The sequence below is a fragment of the Rhododendron vialii genome, chromosome 9a (assembly GCF_030253575.1).
Source record: "Rhododendron vialii isolate Sample 1 chromosome 9a, ASM3025357v1".
Classification (NCBI taxonomy): domain Eukaryota; kingdom Viridiplantae; phylum Streptophyta; class Magnoliopsida; order Ericales; family Ericaceae; genus Rhododendron; species Rhododendron vialii.
This window is the reverse complement of record NC_080565.1, coordinates 142297-166891: the sequence shown is the minus strand read 5'-3', so window position 1 is coordinate 166891 and position 24595 is coordinate 142297. Positions and strand designations below refer to the sequence as shown.

The following is a 24595-nucleotide window of genomic DNA, read 5'->3' as shown; positions in this document are numbered from 1 at the left end:
TGTCAAGGGACTAAAAAGAAAATAAGTTATTCTTAGCTGAACGCTACAGAGCAATCCCTTCATTGTCCACCTTGGAACATTTCCATTCACTTTCCCCTTGCCATCCTGTTCAAGTGGTTTATGTTTATGTGGGCTGTTGAGTGTCACCTCAAGAGCTCTTCGCATGGTTCTCCCCACATCATCCCTCCTCTTGCATGATGTCCATCCATTGGGTGACCCTTTGCTTTCATCCCCTAGTGTTCATGTGACTCAGATTTCTCCTCTGTGGTTCTTCACTTCTGGATAGAACAAGGACCCTTGTCCTCAGCTTTGATCAGATAAAGCTGTTCACCTGAAAGACCACCCTCTGAACCACAACTAAATATGATCCTTGTGAAAGGACAGTCGGTCCCCATGCCGAGGCTCCCTCCAGTCCTTGCCAATGTCCGGTTAGGGGAAAATCTGATCATGAACACAATTACCAAACTTGGGACTGATTCTTACAACTGCTTTTTAGGGTGACATTCTTCCAAGCAGCCATGGGTGACTAGGTTTGCAGACGAGATGAACCTATCTGAGGTGATTGAACTTAGCATGTTCAAGCACAGATGATGCTTGAATCACGTTACTTGTAGGCTCGGGCAAAAAAAAGACCCAAGTACAGCAGCCATCGGCCCAGCCTCCAATGGATGTCCAAGCCTTGGCTATCATTCAACTGTTGATTTAACTTACGAACAATCCTTCATTTCTTAATTCTTTCTGTTTTATCTTGATCCCCATATATCATCTATGAACGGATATATTCACACATGAGACCAAGAAAACCACTTTAGAAAGAAAATAAAACAAAAGATCACAGAACCACTTAACCAATATAATGCCAAGAGGACAAACTCACAAACTTTTGAACCAAATTAAAAACATTTATCCAATAGAACAACCATCTGGGCTAGCAAGATGAAACTAGAAATAAGGAATGCAAATAAAGGCCTTACATTTTCCGTTTTTAGTGCATCGGCCAATTTACGTAACTCAGCTGCCTCCTCCTGCAACAAAGCCAAAGCTTCTGATGTTTTTGTCAGCTCTTGAATTGTCTCTGATTGTAGTATAACCTGTTTAAATTGAAAAAAAAAAAAAAAAACTGAAAAAGCAGGAATAAACATCACCACGGCCAATATACTTGTGCAGAGATGTTATTAAAAATCTAGGTTGGCAAACACTTAATGAAGCTAAATATTGATTTCCCCACTATTTTCTCCAGCCTTTGAAGAAAAGAGTTGCATCATTCTTGAGCACTGCCACATGTACTTGATCTGGGAATCTTCTAACGCAAGGCTAACTAGGTAGATAGATAAACTAGCCTTTTCCATAGCACTGTCAATCAAGTCTTTCAACTCTGATGGGCAGCTAATCTGGCCCATCCATCAGCTCAAGATTCCTATAAAAATGTATACAACTTCCACAATGTATATTGCAATCATAGTAGAAGTAGGGCTACAACCAATGATGCGCACAAAGGCACAGCAATTCAGCGAGTAAGAGTGTGGGAGGGGGAGAGAGAGAGAGAGAGCACTAAAGGCTTTCAGTAAATCATGCCAAAAAGAAGTTAAAAAGATTCCCAACAATAAAAGGGCAAAAAAAAAATTCTAGCAAATATTTATTGATTACTCTTTCCACTTGTCTTTACGAGTCTACTGAAGCATATGCCCCCAAAGCAAATAGTTTAAAATATAGAAACAAGAAATGAGCTTACATTTGATGATGTCTGCATTACTTGGCTAATCCCCGAAGAAGTGAAAAAGTTGACCGAACATTAAACAGAGACTTTATAACTCAGCAATAAGAAATAGAAGCACGAAAAACCTCAAACAAAACAGCATTTATGCTTTAGTCAATAATACAAAATAAAATATCTATTTAGAAAGACCCCCAGCAACCAAACTCATGGTGGCAGATCTGAACAATTAGGGCACCCATAGACAGCAATGAAGCACAAGTACCATTATTGTGCATCAAACTATACTTCGTTCCCTAGGTTGTCATGGCAACTAGATGGTAACATGAACTTTTGATTATATTACCATGTGTCTTGATTGCTAAAGCAATGATACAACGTTGTTTTTCCTTGAATAAATCAAGACGAAGCTCCAGCTCACTCAATTTTTTTCGGTCCCTTAAGAAACATCATCATAAATCATATAAGAGACATTTGCGAACTGCCAGCCATACTTCTATCAAGAGAGAACATGCCTTGGGGCGAGAAAAAAGAAAGAGAGCTGGAGCTTAAGAGAACAAAGTATGGGAAGAAGGTAAATTTCTAGTACTCTCCAGTGCCAATAAGCACTCTAGTTTTTTACACTTAAGAGAACAAGAAATCTCGGGAACTGAGATGAAAACGAATTGAACTCAGAAGTATAAACAAGAACACACAACTCTATAACTAATACTCCTCCTCCTTCCGTTTTCTGTCGGTACATTTTTGGGAACCCAACCTTTTAAGAAAATAAAATGGAAGCGCTAAAAACTTTAACTTTTCAAAACTTAACTTCAATTATTTATTGAACTCCTTCAAGCGGTTTAACTCTAGTGTGAAAAGAGGGGCAAAGGAGGAATCATACTAAATTCTGATATTAGACTTTTCAAAATGGACTAACATTAAGGGGCATCCAAAAATGGAACAATGCACACAATCAGCGACAGAGGCAGTAAAAAATATAACTATATAACTACACTACACTACACACACACACACACATCAGGCATAACGAACCGTGTACGATAGCATCACAAATTTATTACTGCACTAGGAATCAGTATAAGTTAACACTTCAAAAGAAACCTGTCTTTCATAATTAGTGCGAGCATCACGCCATCTCTGATGCTCCTTCCCTAAATCTTCCTTCAAACAGCAAATTTGGATATCCATTGTTGCAATTTGGGACCTACATGTGAAGAAAGAAACTAAGAACAAACATAAAATGTACAATCAGATGACAAGTCGCAAAAGAACAGAAAAACTCACATCTTAACAGAAATTTCTTGTTTTAGTCTGTCAGTTTCTGACAAAGCAGAAGCAAGAGCTGCTTCTTTCTCTGCAGCTGAAGATGCGGCTTCTTTGAACTTGAAACTAAGTTCACTTTCAAGTTCATTAACCCGCTCTCTGATGGATAAAAGTTCAGCTTCAAGAGACATCCTCACTTTGTCCGCCTAATAAATATTTTGAAGGAAGCAAACTTTTATGCAGATTCTAAAGTAAACAATTCCATTTGTAAAAACATGAAGTCTTAAAGAACAAAGAAAAAAGTCAGATCAGAAATACCTCAATTTTGAAGTTTTCATGAGCAAGCTCCATCTGTTTCAATGCAGCCTCATTTACTTGGGCTATGCTCTTGTACTGGAGAATAACGTTTCAGCACCTAAACTGTGTAATGCATAACAAAACAAATCGAATCTCATACAAGGTACATACCTGCAGCATGTGGTCCTTATTAGCTTGTGCTTCCTCTCTTAGTTTTTCAATCTCCTCTCTTGCAATACACAAGTCTGCAATAGCCTATAGAAAGTTCACACAAAAATGGTCAAACTATGACTCCAGTTCATAACTCTGATAAAATGGCCCCAAAAATAACCTCAAAAATAATGTTGAGAGTTCATTCATGGCAGGGAATGTTGGAAGCATTACATATTAAATTGTCAACCACCAACTCACCTAAAAACTGAAGCTATTAGAGAGAGGAGTAACTTTATTACTTATATCTCCAATGCGTCCCCTCACGTGTAACCATACTCTCCTTCATAAGTGGGCTAAACACGTGTAAACATTTTAATCTATATGTAGGCAATGAGGTTCGAACACAGGATCTATTACCATATTAGATTGTTCACCACCAACTCTCCTAAAAGCTTAAGCTGTTTGAGAGAGAAGCAACTTTTATTATTTGTATCTTCAAAGCAAATACAGTCTTAATGTAAGACTTTTAGTTTAGAAGCAAATCCAACTGACCATACATGAACTAGCTCCACTGTTTTCACTTTCAATTTAACCCCAATTCTTGATGTGTGTTATCCTGTTACAGGTTGTTATGCCACATGGAAGAGGAGCTTGGAATGGAAATGCATTCAAGAGGTTTCAACTGAATTTTGTGATGCAACTATCTCATGTAAGGGGTTGGAAATGATTAAATTTTACACCACCATGGTATTGGGGATGTGCTAGAGACGGTACCACACTTTAATGAAGCTGGGTTCTACTTACTGAGCTAAATCTACAACAGGGTTGTTGGTGAAGCCTTTTACAGGGCCTTGAGGAAGTAAAGAAGAGTTGGTTGCTTTCCCCCCGAAAAAGAGACTAGTACATCATGGACCCTACCAAGGTGGCCAATTTTGTTGATGTGTATCCCATGACAAGATTCTTACTGTTTTTTACAAAAGGACACGTGTGGTCAGTTGACGTTGCATGTGAAAACATAGGGACTGCTTTCATACATTGCAGCAGAGTGAGAGAGTTACAGACCCTGCACCTGGTCAGGCTACGTTGGCTAGGGTTTTCCCTAGAAAATTGCAAATGTTTTCTATTGTTGGTCCAAAGGTAGGTGGAAAGAACTAAGGGAAAAGGGTGGGTTTAAGATCTCCTATGCCTTGTGCATAACATTTAGCTAGAGAGAAATATAGTACATTTAGATGCCTGAAAAGTTTTTGCCACGGTTAAAGAGCTGCCCCCAGATTACTTTTTAGTCCCAACCTGAAGCATTTTTTTGAATTATCTGGAGTCTTTTAAAATGTGAGGAGCGTACCTGCTTCTTTGGGCATATGTTCAAGCTGAAGCACATTAAGAGTTTGTTTGACGAACTTGGGTACCATACCTTGTTAATGATTATCCTGCTGAATTCTTGTTTAACAGAAAAATGTGCAACCCCATACATGTCACTAATTTGACCGTAACTAATGTAAGAAGGAATCTGGGACTGCTAATTGAAAGTGACAGAATGCATAAATGACATGCTATTACAGGAGCTCTTAGCACATAGTAGAATGTCACTCGGTGCTTGTACTCACCTCATTGGTCGAGGAAAAGGAAATTCCAAATTCAACATCACTGCCAGCAATCTGCATAAGGAGAAAAGAGATTGCAGAGTTGGGAATTAACATAATTTGCAACCTTCTATAATGCAGTACAATTAAGGGTGCTTATGTCATTTTAGTGTCTTTCGGGTTTGTAAAGTCTTGAGTCTATAAATAGGTGAGTTGATCTTTCATTTGTTAGCTTTTGATTATTAAGAATATTGAATATAATGATTGAGACAAATTCTCTCTCTACCCTTTGGGGTTTATCCCCTTGAATGGGATTTTGCCCATTTCTTTGAATCTTTGATTCCCCTTTGATATTTTGATTGCATCATTTGGTATCAGAGCATCTAGGCTCGATCCCAACCTCTCGCCGGAATCCCACCCTTGCCGGAAAACACCTCGCCAGAACCCTAAAAGTAGCCTAAAATCTCGCCGGAGCCACCAGAAACTAGATCTGTGTTTTGGCAATCCAGATTCAACTTCAGCTATCGCTGTTGAAACTTCGATCGAGCCCAATCATCATTGCAAACCCCAACCCCATTTAGATATGCTCGGAAGTTGTTCGAACAACCCTAAATCAAAACCAACAGGTGTTGATTCAAGCCCTAATCGACTGGTACCTGGTCGAATCTGTGTTTACAACCCAAAACGAGTTCGATGCGAGTTGTTCAAGCTTGAAAACCCACGGATCTGACTCAAAATCACTGTAGCAGGCTTGAAATCACTGTAGCCACACGTCGAAATCACTGTAACAGACTCAAAATCACTGTAGCAGACTCCATTTGTCGATTTCTGGTCGTTTTCGAGTTGTAACCTCAGCCATTTTGACTTGATGTGTGAGTTTCAACCTTGTTTTTTGGGATTTCAATTTGATTTTTGACTTGTTCTGCCGAGTTTGGTTGTATGGTTGATGATTTCTGGGTTGATTTTTCTCTTATTATTGATTTCTAAGTTCTGTGGTTGAGTTAGCTCGTTGTTGACCCACTAGATTGACCGGGTACCGGACTGGGTTCACTGGTGTAGCAGTTGTGCTGAATATTTTTGGTTGATTTTGTTGGGTGATTTGATTGTTTAGAGTTGAATTTGGGTGTTGTAATGGCTCAAAGAGGTAGGGGAGGACAAGGAGGTAGAGGTAGAGCATTCATGGTGAAGAATAGGGAAAGGTTGAATGTTATTCCACAATGTGGAAGGCAAAATGATTGCAATTTGAAAGATAATCGGAATGAGATTAAAGAGTTGAGTAAATAAGTAACCATCTTGATTGAAAGGGTGCCGAATTTGCAACATCCGACCAAAAGAATAGACTGGATTCCATTGGAAAATCGTTATCGTACTCCACATTGGAGCAGGGCAAATTTGGTTAGATTTGAATACACATAGGTGAACGACATTGATTATGAACTTCCCAAGTTTTGTGGAAGCCCACTAGAATTCATTGGTTGGTTGAACACCATTGAGAGTGTTTTCAAATATTGTTGTGTTACCGAAGAAAAGAAGGTGAAATTGGTATCTAATTGCCTTAAGGGAAGACCTTCGGATTGGTGGACACAACTTAAAGTTAGTCGACAAAGGAGAGGCAAAGAATAGAGTAGGGAATGGGGTAAGATGAAGAAGAAGCTCAAGGAGGAATTCTTACCTTTCCATCAACATCCCAATGCCGATTACTTGACTAGTTTTGGTAAGAGCAAGTCCTTAGGGGCTGTCCCAACAGAAAATCAACCTTTAATCGGCACCTTGGAGGCTAGAAATCCGTCACCTAGCAGAATATTCAAATGCTTCAAGCTTGGGGAATCATCTCTCGAGTTGGAAGTTGGTGAAAAGGCAAGTGAGCATGTTCTTAATCCTCTCTTTGTCAAGGAGGTGAAAGAACCAAGTTGTGATGATGATTATGGGTATACTAATGTTCCAATCTTCGATGAAAATCCAAGTGAAGAACTTGAGGGTGTTCTTGAAGATGATTGTCTCTTTGATGTTAAAGACGAGGTTGAAGATTTGCCCATCTTTGTTGAATCTCCAAATGAAGACTTTGGAGTTGAATTTGAAGATGTGCCCGCCTTTGATGAGTTTGGTGTTGATAAGGAAAAGGGAATGCTTATTGATATGATCAAAGAAAGTTACCTGGCCTCAACAAGATGGTGAGGAACTTTCGGAGGAGTGTTATGGAGAAGAGGGAACTTTGACCTTGAGATTGAAGATTGCTCTCAACACTTGAGTTTCAAGTTGACTTTGGTACAAGACACTAAACTTGAAGAGTATGGAAATGATTTGTAAGCTCCACTCTTTGATGAAGAGTTGGTTGAACCAAAGGTCGAGGATTGCTTCCTAGTGTTGCTTCATGGGCCCAATTGCAAGATGTTCAAGTTTGTGGTACATTGGTCCCCAAGTCAACACTTCTCTCCACACCCGTCCCTTGGACTTCACCAAAAGAAGCGGAAGCACTCATGGGACAATTTGAAGACCCTTTGGGAATGGTGTTCACTCGAGTGAGTCTTGGGTATGATGTGGTGCACGTTCTTAAATCTTCGAATGATGATTGGTCAAAGTATATTTTGGGAGTACGTGTTCAGAGATCTTTTGATGGTGTTTTGTTGTACCGAAGACATGCCAAATGGATTACTCATTCACGCCTAAGTATGGCCACGGTGGATGTATACAATAAGCAGCTCGTATTGAAGATTGGTTGTGTTGAGGGTGATGCGTTGATCAAGGAATGCAGCCACGTGTCTAATTCCGAGCTGCATGATAATCACTTCTATGTTTTCTTTATTTAAGTGTCTTTGTGTTTTGTTGTCCAACTTGAGGACAAGTTGTTTTCTTTTTAGAAGGGGTGTATGATGCGGTAGAATTAAGGGTACTTATGTCATTTTAGTATCTTTAGGGTTAGTAGAGCCTTGAGTCTGTAAATAAGAGAGTTGATCTTTCATTTGTTAGCTTTTGATTGTTAAGAATATTGAATATTTTGATTGAGACAGTTTCTCTCTCTACCCTTCGGGGTTTATCCCTTTGAATAGGATTTTGCTCATTTCTTTGAATCTTCGATTCCCCTTTTCATTATACAGATCATAAAAGATACAAAGTAAAAGGAAAACAAAATCTCAAATGAGAACCAGAGCTCTCAAACCTTTACGGTTCAGCTACAAAGAAGACACATCTTAGACAATGACAAAGAGCAGGATGTTTTTCTACACCTAATCAAGGTTGTCAAATCGTGAATCCAATCAAGAATCAAAATGGTGGTCATGGTTTCTAAAATACACGAAATAGTATATTTATGGATTTGGGTGACAAAAACTTACTACTATAACTGAAAATTTAAGACCTAAATCACTAAAAGGCTTGTAATAATGAATGGGGAATCATGAAGAATAATAGGTAAGTTGCTTCTATTACAACTTGCATGAGATGAGGATTTGTGGATCATACTTACTGTCTTTTTTGTGAAAAATAGTTACAAGTAAAAAACAAGCCCTTTGATGGTCTTTAGGGTGGTTGTATACCATTTTCCCTTTGGTTTTCGCTTCACTCTCCAAATAAAGCTCCCCTTTCTTATTAACAATATAATACTTAACAAGAGAGAAATCTATCTTTGGGTCTAAAGATGGCATAAAACAGTACTAAAGACCTTAAAAAATAGTTTGAACCATTATCAACCACTAAAATAAGATTCAAAATTGAATTCAGCAGATTGAAAGTGAATCGAACAATTCACCAATTCACTTGTGATTTGCAGCTATTTCCGATCTATGAAACCTATTCGCATCAATGACCCACAAATCGTATCGAATCATACAATACGAATCGTGAATCCTACAATTCTAACAACTATGAACCTAATACAGAAGACGCTTGACCAACAATGACAAGATGTATTCCAGAGAAATCTCCAAAACATAACTACGGGAATCATTTGAAATACCTTAGGTTCAGAAGATTTGATCTTCTTCTCCATGTCAGAACATCGGGCCTGAGAAATAAGTACCATATTAGAAGGCACCACTGCACCATCAAACTTCTTTTCATGGTCAAGCCCGACCAAAATGAGGATCAAGAAAGACAATCCACATGAACACTAAGGAAAGCTGCAATAGTTTTCTTTTCTCAATGAAGATGCTTGGGTAAAGTTCTAAATAGATACCTCAGCAACAACGGCCCTAGCCTCAGCAGAAGCTACAGCACTCAAGGCATTAGCTAATTCTTTCCCCATTTCCTCAACTTGTCTCATGGCGTTCTTCATAGTCTCTTCCCGGTCAACAGTGAGACGTCGGACATTATCCCGCTGTTCTTGAAGCTCCTTCTTAGCCTCAGCCCATTCCTTCTGCAAGCAATTTAGATTCAACTATCACCACCCATACAAAGCATGACAAAGTAAGAGGTGAGAAAGTAGAAGCCCAAAAAAGCTTTAAAAGGGAACGAGAGGCCTTTAGTGTGACATCCAATAACACACCTCAATCTGTCTAATGTACTCCTCTAGTTTTCTCCTTTCTGCCCTTCTGGCCTCCTACAGTTACGGAAAGAAGTGATAGTTAACTTCTGAAGTTGTGCAATTACAACGGCAAGTATGTAAAACAAAAATGGAGGATACCTCACGAACTTCCTCTGCACTCTGGATAGTGTCCAAACTGGCCTAGATACAAGTGTACAACATCCAAAGGAAAAAGAAGTTAGCATACCATCCCATATCGAACTGTAACCAACTACATGTTCCAAAGAAAGAAAAGGGACCTGCAAACGATGAACCCTCTCAGACAAGTTACAAACTTCATCGCAAGCTCTCTTCTCGGAGTTTACCATCATCTCTTTTTCATGCTTCAAGACAGATAACTGTGGAGCAGTACAAAGTTTGATGAATAAGTTCAACACGAATTCTGTCAACAATTCTATTTCTATCCCATAAGTAGTATTCACCTCCATAGTTAACTTTCGGGAAAGCTCCTCAGCAATAAGCACAGACTCGGAACCTTCACGTAGCTTTCGTTGATAGTCAATTATTAGTTGCGAGAACTCAACATTTCTGGATATAACACCATTGGTTTCATCTCTCTGACATGTTAGCCACCGAGTAAGTAAAAGCACGTATAAAAGCAACAACACTCAAATCTGCCACAATGGTAAGTACATAACAAGATAAATTGATCCGTGAGAAGAAGGAAAAAGGATCAGGGAGGGAAGGGGGTTGGTCAAAATCACCTGATGCTCAAACTCTTTCATAAATCGGTCAAGTTTCTCACGTGCAAAATTTGCTTCTAGTGCAAACTTGTCACGTTCTGATCGCAAAGATGTCATCTCGCTCCTGGTGATACAAATGAAATGAAAATCATCACATGTTACTTTAGTTTTTTTTTTTTAATGTCAGATGGTAGAAAAATGACATTGCACATATATCATGAAAACTAAAATAACGAGACACTACATGATAATAGAGTTTGCAGCAACTAATCAAGAGCTATGTTACATGGATCCTTCATTTTGGCTCAAGTACCCGTGTCGATGTGTCCGACACCCATATCCTTTTGGACACTCGGATCCTTTAATTGTTAAGATACTTCCAGAAAAATATTATCAAATTAGCTAGAAAAGCGATATTCTGAGTATTTCACATAGACAGGAAATAGCAAAAACATAATTTTCTTAACCCTTTCTTGTTGAAATACATTTGTAAACATAGTTTACGGTACATAATCTGAGAAAATTATGCAATATATAATACAAACAAGAGTTCAGGGTGTGTCCCCATACCCATACCCAAGTTGGGGACACATATCCACGTATCCTAAAATTTAAGTTTAGGAAGGTCCGACGCTTGGACTTCCACCCGCACCCAATACTCGCACCCGAGTCCATGTAACATAGATCAAGAGCTGTAGACAACAATCTACGAAACAGCCCCATGTGTGTGCGCGTGCGCACGTGTGTAGTTGAAATTGATATTGCAGTAAAGGACTTCTACAAAGACCAATTCTTACTTCCATGTTTTACCATAAAACTTTTCCTGTACCAATTCTATAGTCCACCCCCACCCTGCTCTTAAACACGTGTAAAATGCAGAATATGCAAGTCATGCCCCCGAAAGGTGTTCATCATGCCACAAAGTGGCGGTGGGGCCTGCCTAGCCCAGCAGTTAGGCCATTAAGGCCCTAGCCTATAGCCTCAATTATTGACAAGCCTTGTACATCTCAGTCCATATTTATCATCCAAAACCAGAGTCTGCAGGTATAGAAGGCTTCAGTGCATATCTTTGCAGAACAGAGTCCTCTAGCTATGAAAGGCCTCCAATCAAAAGCTCTTCTTTGACAATGCGTGTAATCATTTTGGACACATGCATGGGCCTGACCAAAGTTCTTCTTTTCATCATCATCTTATATAAAATCCATCCTTGATTGCTGAGATTAGGGCACTTCAATGTTTTGCAAGCCCAAAACTAGAGCAATAATATACAAGCTTCTTGATACTTTTGGGTTGACGATTTGGTCAGGAAATCAGATATTATTGTTGCACAATTCTAAAATTCAGTATGTTTCATTTATAGTGCAAGTTGTTATCATTTGTGTTAGCATTAAAAACTTAATAGAAAGTCTCGAATAAAAGTTTCTCTTTGGTCCCAAAAAAGCTTCAGCCACCCCTGGGGTCTGCAAATGGTCAAATTCAAATTTTCAAAGCGGTGTGGCCCCTTATCAATACCATACAATATAGTTGTCATTTATGGTAGCGGTTGGTCATTACCAACAAAACCAAACCCGGCCTTAAGTCCCAGACTCCTAATAAATTAGGGTCGTGAGGTCGTCTATGAAGCGATTTTCTCCACTTAGCTCCGTCGAGGAAATCATGTTCCATGATATCCAAGAAACCTAGGTCCTTTCGAACTACCGCCTATAAGGTCAATCTTGGTCGTTCTTTTACCATATCACGTAATTTTCAATTGTCATTTTGTGGAGTAAAATAGTTCCATGGATGAATTTTCAGAACCAATGGAGTGCCGCTGGTACCAAAATGATGCAACCAAATTGACATAGCATCTAGCTATGTAATTTTGTGCTCTTAGTAGTAAGGGGTGTGTGTGTGTGTGTGTGTGTGTTGGAGTCTCTTATTTGGTAGTTTTTATCATTTTGAACAATTATCTATCAAGAGCTTAGTCTCTTTTGTATCCCTTTTGGGAGTTTCTCTCTCTACATTATCTATGGGTATTTGGGGTTGCATCATTTGGTATCAAAGTATCTAGGCTCGATCCGAACCCTTCATCTTGCCGGAAAACCTACCCTCGCCGGAACCCTGAAACGGCGCCAGAAAATCTTGCCGGAGACACCATTTCACTCGAAATCTCCAGATCTACGTAACCCAAGAGCCCAAACCTCAATTTCGACTCTCAAAAACCATACATTAACCATTTTCGGAGCTGTTTAGTCTATTTCCTGCACTTTTTCGAACATCAAAACCCTCGAAATGCACAGATCTGCACTCGATTTTGCATTTCAAGCATAACCCACTCATCTTCAAACCCTAATACAACAAAACGAGGTTAGATCTACTTGTTTCGAACCTCGAATAGGTGATTTCGCACTTAACTCAGCCTTATTCGAACTCGATTCAGCCATTTCAGAGCTTGGAACCGTGACCCGTACCTGCTACGTACCCCTACTGTGTTCGAATCACTTGGATAAGGCTCGAACAGCCTTCGGTTGGACTTGAGACAATCGATTAGCCCTCTTTGGTACTCGAAATAGTGGTGAGAGCCTCCTTTCTACTCTTTTGGCACTCAAATCTGCGTTTTCTAGCTTCAATTTCAGCTGGGTTTGTTCATTTGTTGTTATTTGCTGCGATTTATTGTGGGTTGATAGCATTTGGGGATCGTTTGTGTTGATTGCTCGTGTTTTGTGGTGGTGTGGAGCCTTGAGTTGACTGGGTTTTCATTATTTGGGGTTGAGCTTGTTTGAAGTTGATTGAGGGATTGTAATGGCTTATCGGGCTAGAGGTAGGAGAAGAGGTAGAGGTAGAGACTTTGTGGTGAACAATGGTGAAGAGAATGAGTTTGGCAACCAAAACCATGAGATGCAAGAGTTGAGGCAACAATTTGCTACCCTAAAGGCTACAGTGCAAGGCTTGCAATTGTCGCGTGCGGGTAGTGAAGGGTCTGAGGACTCTCAAAGTCACTTTGACAATCCTTTTGGAGATCCGAATTGGTGTAGGCCACCTCCCACTCACTCTCCCTATAGGTGGGAGAAGAACATTAAGATTGAACTTCCCAAGTTCCGGGAAGTTCAATGGAAGTCTTAACCCGGATGAATTTGTTGATTGGATGAATACCGTTGAAAGAGTGTTTGATTATGGAGATGTCTCCAAGGAGAAGAAGGTGAAGTTAGTGGCTATCCGTCTCAAAGGAAGAGCTTCCGCTTGGTGGGAGCAATTGCAAGGGACTAGGCTATGAAGAGGAAAGGGAAAGATTAGAGAATGGGAGAAGATGAAGAAGAACGTCAGAGCAATTCTTGCCTTTCAACTATATGCAAAACCTTTACAAGAATTTGAATAATCTCAAACAAGTTTAAAGTGTTGACGAGTACACAGAGGCTTTCCATCAACTTGTTGCTAGAGTTGATTTGAATGAAAGTGAAGATCAAATGGTTGCAAGGTACATAAGTGGGTTGACAACCACAATCCAAGATGCCATGTTGTGGACGGTTTCGGAAGCCTATAATCAGGCCTTTGTAGCTGAAAAGCAAGAAAAAAGAAAGTTTTCAAGATCCAGGCAGCAATATCAAGGCGGTTCCATGTCCGGGCAGCCCTTCTACACCTCTTTTCAAGGTGGTTCTTCTACTGGCGGCCAAGTTGGTCCTCCTGGGTTTGATGACCAAAATCATGGGGATAAAGTTTCCGTCCCTGCTCAAAACCAACTTCAATCCGGTGTTTTGGGGACTCGAAACCAACCCCAAAGTGGGGGATTCAAATGCTTAAAGTGTGGGGGAACCAAGGCACAAATCTTTGGATTATCGAAAGGCTTCCGGAAGTCGTAACAAAGTCCAGGTGGAGAAAAGTTATGCTGATGTTCCCTTGTATGATGATGTCGCATGTGAAGAAATTGGTGGTGACTTGGAAGAGGAAGTGGGTCTTTCACTAATGATAAAAAAGACTCTCCTAACACCTAAGCAAGATAGTGATGAAGATCAGTTGCGCGGCAACATATTCTACACAACTTGCAACATCGGAGGGCATGTTTGCAATATGATCATTGATAGTGGGAGTTGAGACAATATGGTATCTCAAGAGGCAGTGGACAAGCTTCAACTTAAAATGGAGGAGCATCCCGACCCTTATGTTCTTTCTTGGTTCAAAAGGGGAAATGAAATCAAGGTGAATAAGAGGTGCTCAGTGTCCTTCTCCATCCGGCAAAAGTACTTTGATGAAACTTGGTGTGACGTGATACCTATGGATGCTTGCCATATCTTGGCTGTCCGTGGCAATACGACCGCGATACTCTTCATGATGAAAAGATAAATACCTACACCGTGCATAAGGACGAACAAGTCATTGTCTTACCCATGAAGGAGAAGGCAACTACAAAATCTCATTATTGCCCTATGTTATTTGCTTCTAAGGAACTTCCTATAATGAATTTGGGTATGATGGATGTCCCAAAAACCACCAACAAGCTCTTGAAGGAGGATGATATTGTGTTTGGTCAAAAGTTGACAATAAAGGACGAGTTTGGGAATGACTTTGAAGGTTTCCCTATCTATGATGAGTATCTTGTTGACGACAAAGGGTTTGAGGATGTGGAGCAAGTGGTACAAGAAAGCCATCGAAGTGCATTGGATTCATATTCAAAGTATGAGAATGTGGAAGATCCTCCAATCCTTGAAGACCTTGTAGAGCCAAAGGGTGTGAATTGTTTTCAAGTTTTGCCTTCCCCCGATGCATGATATAAAAGTATGTGAAGAATTGGTGACCAAACTAGGCTTCATGGGACAACTTGAAGATCCCTTGGGAATGGTCTTCACACAAGAAAGTCTTGGGTACGGCGTGTTCCTAGACTTTGAATCTTCAAATGGCTATTGGTCAAGGTACTTTTTGGGAGAATGTCTCTAAGTACTTCGATGTAGCTTTGCCTTGTTCAAAACATGCCAAGTGGATTGCTTACTCACACACAAGCATGGATGCGGTGGACATGCACAAAAACAAGCTCATGTTTAAGATTGGATGCGCTATGAGAGTCGTGTTGGGTCAAAGCACTACAACCGTAACTTGAGGACAAGTTTCTTTTTAGTAGGGGAGTATGATGTAGTATGTAGTAAGGGTATCTTTGTCATTTTGTGCTCTTAGTAGTAAGGGGTCTATATATATGTGTTGGAGTCTCTTATTTGGTAGCTTTTGTCATTTTGAACAATTATCTATGAAGAGCTTAGTCTCTTTTGTATCCCTTTTGGGAGTTTCTTTCTCTACATTATCTATGGGTATTTGGGTTTGCATCACAAATCAAGGTGATTGATTGATTAAGAGAGAGAAATCCCAAAATGGGATACAAGGAGCAAAGCTCTCAATTATTCTTTCTTAAAATGATAAAAACTACCTAATGGGACTCTAAACACCTATTTACAGACCATCTAACACTAAGGACCACAAAAATGACACAAATACCCAAAATACTAATACATCACAAAACCCTTGAAACCACTTTCAGACCCTTCCTTCACTGGCTTTGTAGCACTTCAGAACAAACAGATCTCAGAACTTCATGAAACACACTATATACGAAAGAGAGATTCAAAGCTTCATAACCCACACAAAACGGAAAAGAAGATTAGAAGAAAAGGGGGTTTAGATGGTGTCAATCTACAACAACATTCTGAAAAAGTTTAAAAGTACCCGTGGAGAAAGGCATGGACATTCAAGTTTGAATTTCATATAAAGAGTGGAAAAGGAGAAAGTCAAACTTGAAAAGGAGGCGGGAAATTGAAATCAATCGAATTCACCTCAGTTTTCCTAAGTCTTCTTCCAGACATTTCACGCGCTCAGAAGCTTGTTCCTGTGCCTTCTTTGTAGCTTCCTGAAATGTAATATTTACAACGAGATCATAAAAAAAGCAAGAAAAAATAGCAGCAGATATGACCTTTTTTCCTGAATCTGGGTTCCAAACATACCTGAGAACCTTCGAGCAGAAGCATAAGGTCTTTTCTTCCATCACCTGCAAGAACAAAAAAAAAAGATTAAAGCAAACAAACAACATAATAATAACTTATTTAACCCGAAGAATCTTAAAAAAATACATAAACAACTAATGAGTTCAGCAAGCTCATATACTTGCCTACATTGTAACCAGCAAAGCAGAGAATAGCCAACACATCAAAGTAAGACCTCAAGCTGAAATTCCTGATCCTACTGCAGTAAGGAATGCTAAATATTGGTTGTGGGTTTTCTGTTTCTCTTTCTCTGGTGGGCTGGTAAACAAGGGGACGGTTGTCTGTGTTTGTAAATGTTAATTTTCTATCCATTTCCCACATCAAATGTGGAAAGAACCTCAGGAAGAAAGAAAAAATATGAAATGAGAAGTGCATGACTGTAACCTCAAATTCAATCAATATCAACTCCTGAAATATGCATGAGCATGCATTCTTAACAATGACATTCTTCTTTACTATCAAGCACACCCAACTCCCAACACGTATTTGACAAAAGGTGGGACGGGGGGTAATGGGGAAGGAACATTAGTAAGAGAGCCCATAAATCTCATTAATAGCGACATGAACTAACTAGTACCTGGTTAAACATCAGTATAACTGAATATCATTAGACATGACATACTAAAAGAAGAATAGAAAATTGTACACCGAGAACCTGAAGTAGCTTCCGCAATGTGAGAATACGGTGAATGAAGTTTCTGTTCTTCTTCGTATAACTTTTTGTACATAGCGACCTATCCAATGCGAACAGAAATGATAAAGATATTGCATGATAACAGAAATTAAATGAGCTCAAACAGTCTTTGTGTGCAAATCTAAACAGAGAGGAACGCTTACAGAGGTGTGAAGTGATTCAATCATGAGCCCTTGCTCTTCTGCTCTAGCTAGTACTGCATTAACTTTGGCAGCAGCCTCATCTTTGTTTTTCTGAAGTTCTATGTCAAACTTCTCCTGAAATTACAGCAGAAGAGCAGAACCATGATAAATACCCAACAAATCCCCAAGAGAAATGCTATAACATCCAGCAGCAGTACAATGAAAGACATTTTCACAAACAAGATGTGTGTTTTGAACCTTCAGCTCCATATCTCTATTTCCAATCTGGTCAGAAAGGCTACGCACAAGGCTACGAAGCTGGACATTCTGCTCAACTAATCCATTTATATCCTTAAATGTCAGCTGTCAAAGTTTCATATTCAAAGAGGAATCAATCTTCATCAATAAGTAGGAAATTGCAGGAGAAGCCTAATTCAAAACAAGGAAGCAAATGCAACACAATTTACCAGCCTTTCAGAAATAACGTTTTCCGTATCAGAGTCAGCATTTAACTCAACAATGGGAAAAGAGATAGTGTCACCAGCATAATTATGACCCATTGATCCACAACGAAGTTGAACATCTCGGCATTCCTTCAGAAGAATTGTCACCTGAGGTATTATAGACATAATATTAAGAGAGGTGCATACTGGGCTCAATATGGAAAGATACACACAGTGAAAAAGCTATCATTTCCAAAATTTAATCATGTCATATGCATAGGACTCCAGAAATTTCAAATGTCCGCGGAAAATTTATTACTCCTCCCAACAGAAGAACAAAAATTCAGTTGGATAAAGTATAAACTACCTACACACTATTTGATTGACAGCTTATGTGAAGTTCTCCCAGTTACCTGTTTCTGGAGATCAACAATTTCCTTCTGCGCTACAGAGTAATCTCGTTCATGCCTCCTCAAGTCGGCCTGGTCAACAAAAAAACATGAGTGCCCATGCAAGAAAGAAAGAACAAAATCCTTGACCACGATCAAATTGTCACAAACCTTGAATTCCTGGAGGTTCCTCTCTAAGTTGGTCTGTTCAGAAAGAGAATGCTGTAGTTTTTGGTTAACAACAGAGTATGCTTCAACCAATCGCTCATGTTCCACTGCATATGGGACAAGAACACAATTTACAGAAGGACAGGACACTAACAAGAAACACAACATCAAGGGGGCAAAGCTTGCTTTGCATATTAAAGTTCAACCATATTGTGTTTGCAGAGCGGGTAACCACCAAACATTTGCTTCAGTGAGTGTTTCCTAAATGATACAGCCAACTATAGGAGACAAGAAGTTACATAATGCGTCAGGCATGGGACTGTTAAAGCATCAAACTCAAAACCAATTGGCAATGAGTGGAGAGGCCGCCCAGGCTCATACACTAGTTTTTGGAGGAAAAAATTAACCACCATGGGACAAACTCCAACTCTCCTCCACACGTGCGACCCCCGACTCGCACGTGGAGAGGTAAACAAACCAACCATAACATATGTATCACAACAAACAACTGTTTACTTAGGGCACAAACGAGAGGGAAGAAATTCTCTTAAACCCTAGCTCTAATACAATGTTGGAGCATCCAACTCAAAACCAATTGCCAATGAGTGGAGAGGCTGCCTAGGCTCATATTAATTAACCGATGTGAGACAAACTCCAACAAAGGCAAAAGAAGACTCAACTAGATTGCTTGGGTGTCTGTAAAAAGGTTGTTCTCTATTGAAACCTTGAAATTGCTTATTTCATGATGAAGAACAAGCAAGAATCAATACAACACCAAGGCATCGTCAAAGATACTAGTTATGCAAATAAAGCCCTCTGTAACAAAGATTTAGAAGATGAGAGGTGGATATTTCCTTCTTTCTGCTATGACGCAAATCCAAATAGCCACTCAAGTTGAGAACGGAGATATATGCACACTTCCAATATCAACCGGTGCCTTCTAGAGCCAAGTTCTAGATTTCTCCTTTTAATTTTGGATCACCAATTGTCGGATCCAACAGCTAGGAATGGGCCAATGAGAAAGCAAACCCACTTGTGCACCAAGACCACAAAATAGAAGCACGATTGGGGAAGAATTGAGGGGGTGTTTAGTAGTTTCAAAAATTTCCAGTAGCGCCATGTAGTTAGCGCCCCGGGTGAACATGCGTAGGTGCTGCTATATTTCTGTTCTCCTCATCTTTTAATAGCACTTTCTGATGTTTTAAAGTTTCATAAATGGAATTGGAGAACTTGGTTGTAAAGATACTTGAGAAAATGCAAAGAGATTTTCTTGTGGGGAGGAGTTTAAATATCATTTAGTTGATTGGGATACAGTTTGTGAAAGGGAGGATTGGAAGTGAGAAGGCTAAAGCTATTTAATCAAGCTTTGTTGGCTAAATGGCTTTGGAGATTTGCATGTGAAATGAAGAGATGGTGGAAGAAGGTGGAGGAAGCAAAGTATATGTGTCGGTGGGGAGAGTGGTCTTCCCTTAGTGTGAGTTTGCCACACAAAGTGGGGCTTTGGAGGGGCACCATGAATGGGTGCGTGGTTTTTGTGAGAAATACTAATTTGGAGGTTGCAACGGGAGAAGGGTTAAGCTTTGGAACCATGTGTTGTGCAGGGAAGCGAGGTTCAGGGATGCTTTCTCGAGTATCTATATTAGGGATGCCGATAAGAATGCGTCCATGTCAGATTATCTTCAACATCATGATGGCGCTATAGTGTGGGATATTCACCTGCATAGGGATGTACTTGATTGGGATGAGTAGGCATTGATGGCCTTGCTTTATAGAGTATATGGTTTGCATAGGCAGTGTTCTAAAACTCGCTATTCGGTAGTCGCTCGACCAGGCACCATGGAGGGAGTACTCGGCGTTAGTCGGCGAGTAATGGCCATCGAGTAGGGATTAGTCCCCTCGGCCAGGCACCTTGGAGCGAGTACTCAGCGAGGAATACCTTGTTTTAGAACACTATGCAAAGGGTAGGAGAAGGGGGGATGAGATGCTATGGAACTTGGAATCTTTGTAAGAAAGGATCTTTTCAGGTAAAATCTTACTACCAAGCTTTATGTGCGGTAATCCCTTTGGAAAGAATTTGGAAAATATGGCTCCGTTGAAGGTGAGTTTTTTTGGATGGTGTGTAGCCCAAGGTAAGATTCTTATTATTGATAATTTGATTCAAAGGAGGAGAATTATTGTCAATCCAAACTAAGAAAAGACCAAAGTCCAACGCTCCTATGCCACCAGACAATAAATGAGACGATGATTGACGTCTCTGCATCCCTTTTTCTGTACTAGTAATGGTACGATACCAGTATGTTGATCCAACAGAACCTAATGGATAGAATGGTAGGATATTTACACTTAGGCTTTCAGATTTTGTGCGTAGGATTTAAAGGACTTAACCGGGGAGCGAACAGACTAATTTGTGGTTGAAAGTTCTGCAGAGCAATGTTTATGTTTTGGATAGAACATATGAAGAACAAGAGAGAGACTTGAAACCTAAGAAGCTCTTCGAAGCATATTGGGTCGCTTTGCTAGGATTAGGGAACTTGACTTTGGGTTTCATCTCCTGAACTATCAGAACTAAGTTCAATCAGCCTACATAGAAGTATGGATGAAGTGGTAAGTGGCAGCCCCCAAGAGGTATGGGTACTTGGCATGTACATTGGGTGTTCTATTATGAATCTAGGTTTTCCTGACTTACACCGCATGGTATGGGACAGTGGACACTATGCTAGTACAATGGCAATGAGCGGTGGCATTGGTGTGCGCTTGAAGGTGCTTGTATAGGGTTGTAGGGTATGGTTATTTTGGGCGAGAATGACATGAGATGTGACCTTGTAGGGGCCAATTCTACAACAAGGTTGGGCAACTTGCGTAGTTGCAACACTGTTTGATGTAGGACGGTTATAGGGCACTTGAGTATTGCCGCCTACAATAGGAATCGTGATGGTTTTGGATGGGAAACTAAGAATATTACTTGGATTAGTGCGCAACGAAGAAGAAAGGAAAGAATGAGAAGAAGAGAGAGAAATAGAGATAGAAGAGCTTCACACTTGCAAGGGTTAGGCGGTTTCCGCAAGGAAGGACCGCAACCCAAACCCCAATCACAATGACCTCAACTTTGCAAAACTCAATTCATTAATAACTCTACTCCAAATGAAAGATTACATCACAATTTATAATCCATGGGAAAGACTCTTCTAATTCCTAGAACTCTAAATGAAATGAACCTAATTAATGCAAACACATTAATAAGATATTGAAGGGACCTAGATATAAATGCATATATTGAGCTGACCAACATGTGTTTAATGCATCTACATAAATATTAATGCAAATACTAAATTCATGATGACCCTTGAACTACCAAACAATTATGGATGGCCCTTGAACTACCAACTACCATGGATAACCCTTGATCTACCAATCCTTGTACGAACCACATTGCTATTGATTAGAATCTCTGCAACTACCATAATAGCCTCATATAGCAATTTATCATTTTTTGTTGTCCTCATCATTCTCCCTTGGTTGGAGAAAGCTCGACCTCGAGTTTTGTAGTGTCTCAGTATGAAAATCGAGGAGTGTTTGAGTTTCAACCATTCAAATCGATCCTTCTGAAACAACCAAGAGAAGACACAAAAAGCCAAACTTTTCATCCGCCCATTGGCTCCATCGAACTTATGTGGGATATCAAACTCAATGTCAACATTTTGTCCTCGAAAAGGCATAGACTACAGCATTAGTATTATTGACTGTTGTGACTTTCTTCAGCGGCAAATCTTCACCACTATGCTCGCTCATGCCTTCTTTGACTGCAATATCAAATTCTGCCTACGTTTGTTGAATGCCTTCATTAACGGCAACATGCTCATAGTAGATTTGCGTAACTTCTTCAAGTACATGATCAACTTTATAAGCTTCATAAGCTCCTCCTAGAAGAGGAACCGTCAATTTCTTTAGTAATGCTTTTATCGGAGTACACTACTTTTTAATGTAGCAGAATCACTCTTTAAAGTTGCAATATCATCCTGATAGCCTGAAGCTCTTTGGAAAGAGCGTCAGTCTTGGAATTAAGTCCTCTATTTGTCACCATTGTAGGTAGATCAATTTTGAGGTTGTAGGATTAAGCTCTGATACCAAACTGATGACGGTTTAAGGACACTTAGATATTGCCGACTAAAATTGGAATAGTGGTGGTCTTGGGTAGGAAAATAAGAATATTACTTGGATTAGTGCACAAAGAAGAATAAAGGAAAGAATGAGAAGAAGAGAGAAAGAGATAGAGGTGATTCACCCTCGCAAGAGTTAGGTGGTTTCTGCAAGGAAAGACCGCAGCCCGAACCCCAATCACAATGGCCTCAACCTTGTAAAACTCAATTCATTAATCCACTCTACTCCAAAATCCCAGTTTATAATCCATGGGAAAGACTCTTCTAATTAATGCACACACATTAATAAGATATTGAATGGACCTAGCTATAAATGCATACATTAAGCTGACTAAAATGTGTCTAATGGACAATTAGACAAGGCATAAGACAAAATACAAGGCACTTAGGCACACACGAGAAAATACAAGGCATAAGACAATAAGGTTTTTACACCAAAAGAAACAAAAATATAAAGTAGATTCCAACCATTAATTTGATAATTAGCATATACCTCGCTCATCCATAATGATGCCAGCTTTCTCCTCTATTTCGTATAGCACCTATAAAGAAACAGTGATGGCATAAGCCTATCATAACAAGAACATACTTCATGACACTAAGATGATAACCATTAATAAATTAACATATAGAGAAACCGTAGTAACGTATCAGACAAAACTTAGCTTACAAAGATAGGGATGGGTGGGAGCAGCTAGAATTTTAATCAGGTTAAGCTAGACTAATTTCAAAAGAAATGACATAGTAACATGTAGAACATCCTATCCCAAATTAACAAACATAAGGAATGCAAAGGTGGAGTGTTGGCTTATCAAGAAGCAACAAGTGAGTAAGATGAGTGTAGCAGAAATGAGGATGTTGAGGTGGATGTGAGGTAAGACTAGGAGTGATAGTATTAGAAACAAAACTATTTGACAAACGGAGTTGTACCTATACGGGATAAGTTGGGAGAAAATAGATTAAGGTGGTTTGGACATATTTATTGAAGACCTACAAATGCAATAGTCAAGAAGAGTGACACAATAGTAGTGGATGGTCGGGCTAGGGGAAGAGGACGGCCTAAACTAACTTTGGATGCCGTGATACGAAAGGACTTGGGGTTACTAAATCTAACGGAAGAGGTAGCCCTAGACAGAGCTCAATGAAAAAACAGGATTCATGTAGCCGACCCCAATTTATTCGGACACGAGGCTTAGTTTGGATTGGATTGGTTTGGTTTGGTAAGGAATCATTAACCAACATGTGAGAATCTACATCGTGTATTTATAACATCATAATATGGTGCTTAAAGATAGTAAAAGCATCAGCTTTACTTCGTTTTCATTTTTCTTGAAATACTTTTTGCATCCTGGTCTATAAAACCCAGTCCAACGATGGTCACATAATCAGGATAGAGGTTTCTGTAACCAAGTTGGGCAATTAAGAGTCAAGTCAACAGACAAATAAAGTAAAAAAATCATGCCTTAGCCAATTGGTAGAAATAGCACCAACTGAAGATAAGTTATGATTAAACAAACTAAGATGATTTGCTCACATATGTTAAAGAAGATCAGCGTTTGCGACGCTACGGACTGAGAACAGTGGAGGCAATAGCAAGAAAGAGTGATACTAATTTAATAACTCAACATGCTAGGGATAAAGGGAAGAAATGAATTGACATAGGTTGTTGTGCTACATTAGTGCAAATGTATTTTATTAAGGTGAATATATACCCCTTGATGAGTAGAAGGATGTAAAAGTGTTCATAACTGCTCCCAATTGGATGGCTAAAAGGTTGGGTTTGGATGGGTTCAATTTATTTGCATAGGTATTTCCTATAACAAAGAAAAATGCCAAAAAGGTGTGTTTGATACATATCGAAGGGCCGACAGCCACTACAATATACATCATGCCCCAACAAAGAAATGTTCGTAAGAAAATGCTAGTGCATTGTAATCCCAAAAATTTGGTCCTGCCAAGCTATGAAGCATGGGTACCCCAAAAATCATGTTGTACGAGTACCGAGCGTGGCCCCGGTACGGCAAATTACAACTGCCTACTCCGAAATGAACCGGGTACACGTTCTAGTTTTTGCCTTTTGGGTACCACATTGTTACAGCTTGGGTACGCAAATGGGTACTTTCTTGGGTACATGTGGGATTTTTCCTAATTCTTTTGCAAGTTCAGGGGTTCCAGAGTTATTACGTATCTTGTTGGGGCTCAACTGTAATTTGTCATTTGAAAAAGGGAAAATCATGTTCAGACCCAGATCTAGGTTTAGACATAACCTGCCTCAGTCGTTGCCATCTCCATACGATGGAAGATGAAACAAGCAATTTCTCTCATCTACGGCAAAGGAAAATTTGACGATCCTCTCCTCCTTTGGCAACTTCTGGGGTGAAAAATCCAGCAACTGTTAAGTGTTTTTCGTT

General features: G+C 39.6%; 1 protein-coding gene across 7 annotated transcripts in view; it reads right to left on the bottom strand.

Moving 5' to 3' along the window:
• LOC131301778 (nuclear-pore anchor) overlaps positions 1–24595 on the bottom strand; it is a 67507-nt gene that overhangs the window by 23379 nt on the left and 19533 nt on the right. For 3 of the 7 annotated variants that reach the window (XM_058328201.1, XM_058328205.1, XM_058328202.1), the window contains exons 13-34: positions 22678–22726; positions 18031–18134; positions 17884–17952; positions 17495–17638; positions 17286–17390; positions 17049–17162; positions 16858–16945; positions 16173–16216; positions 16005–16078; positions 10234–10336; positions 9952–10086; positions 9769–9867; positions 9629–9670; positions 9491–9544; positions 9182–9361; positions 8963–9010; positions 5035–5085; positions 3449–3532; positions 3299–3373; positions 3002–3186; positions 2819–2921; positions 975–1091 (exon numbers count right to left, since the gene is read on the bottom strand). In XM_058328201.1, the coding sequence (XP_058184184.1) occupies positions 975–1091; positions 2819–2921; positions 3002–3186; positions 3299–3373; positions 3449–3532; positions 5035–5085; positions 8963–9010; positions 9182–9361; positions 9491–9544; positions 9629–9670; positions 9769–9867; positions 9952–10086; positions 10234–10336; positions 16005–16078; positions 16173–16216; positions 16858–16945; positions 17049–17162; positions 17286–17390; positions 17495–17638; positions 17884–17952; positions 18031–18134; positions 22678–22726 (2067 nt within the window). The remainder of the gene's footprint in view (positions 1–974; positions 1092–2818; positions 2922–3001; positions 3187–3298; positions 3374–3448; positions 3533–5034; positions 5086–8962; positions 9011–9181; positions 9362–9490; positions 9545–9628; positions 9671–9768; positions 9868–9951; positions 10087–10233; positions 10337–16004; positions 16079–16172; positions 16217–16857; positions 16946–17048; positions 17163–17285; positions 17391–17494; positions 17639–17883; positions 17953–18030; positions 18135–22677; positions 22727–24595) is intronic. The other 4 variants (XM_058328204.1, XM_058328206.1, XM_058328203.1 and 1 more) reach the window with 2 other exon arrangements.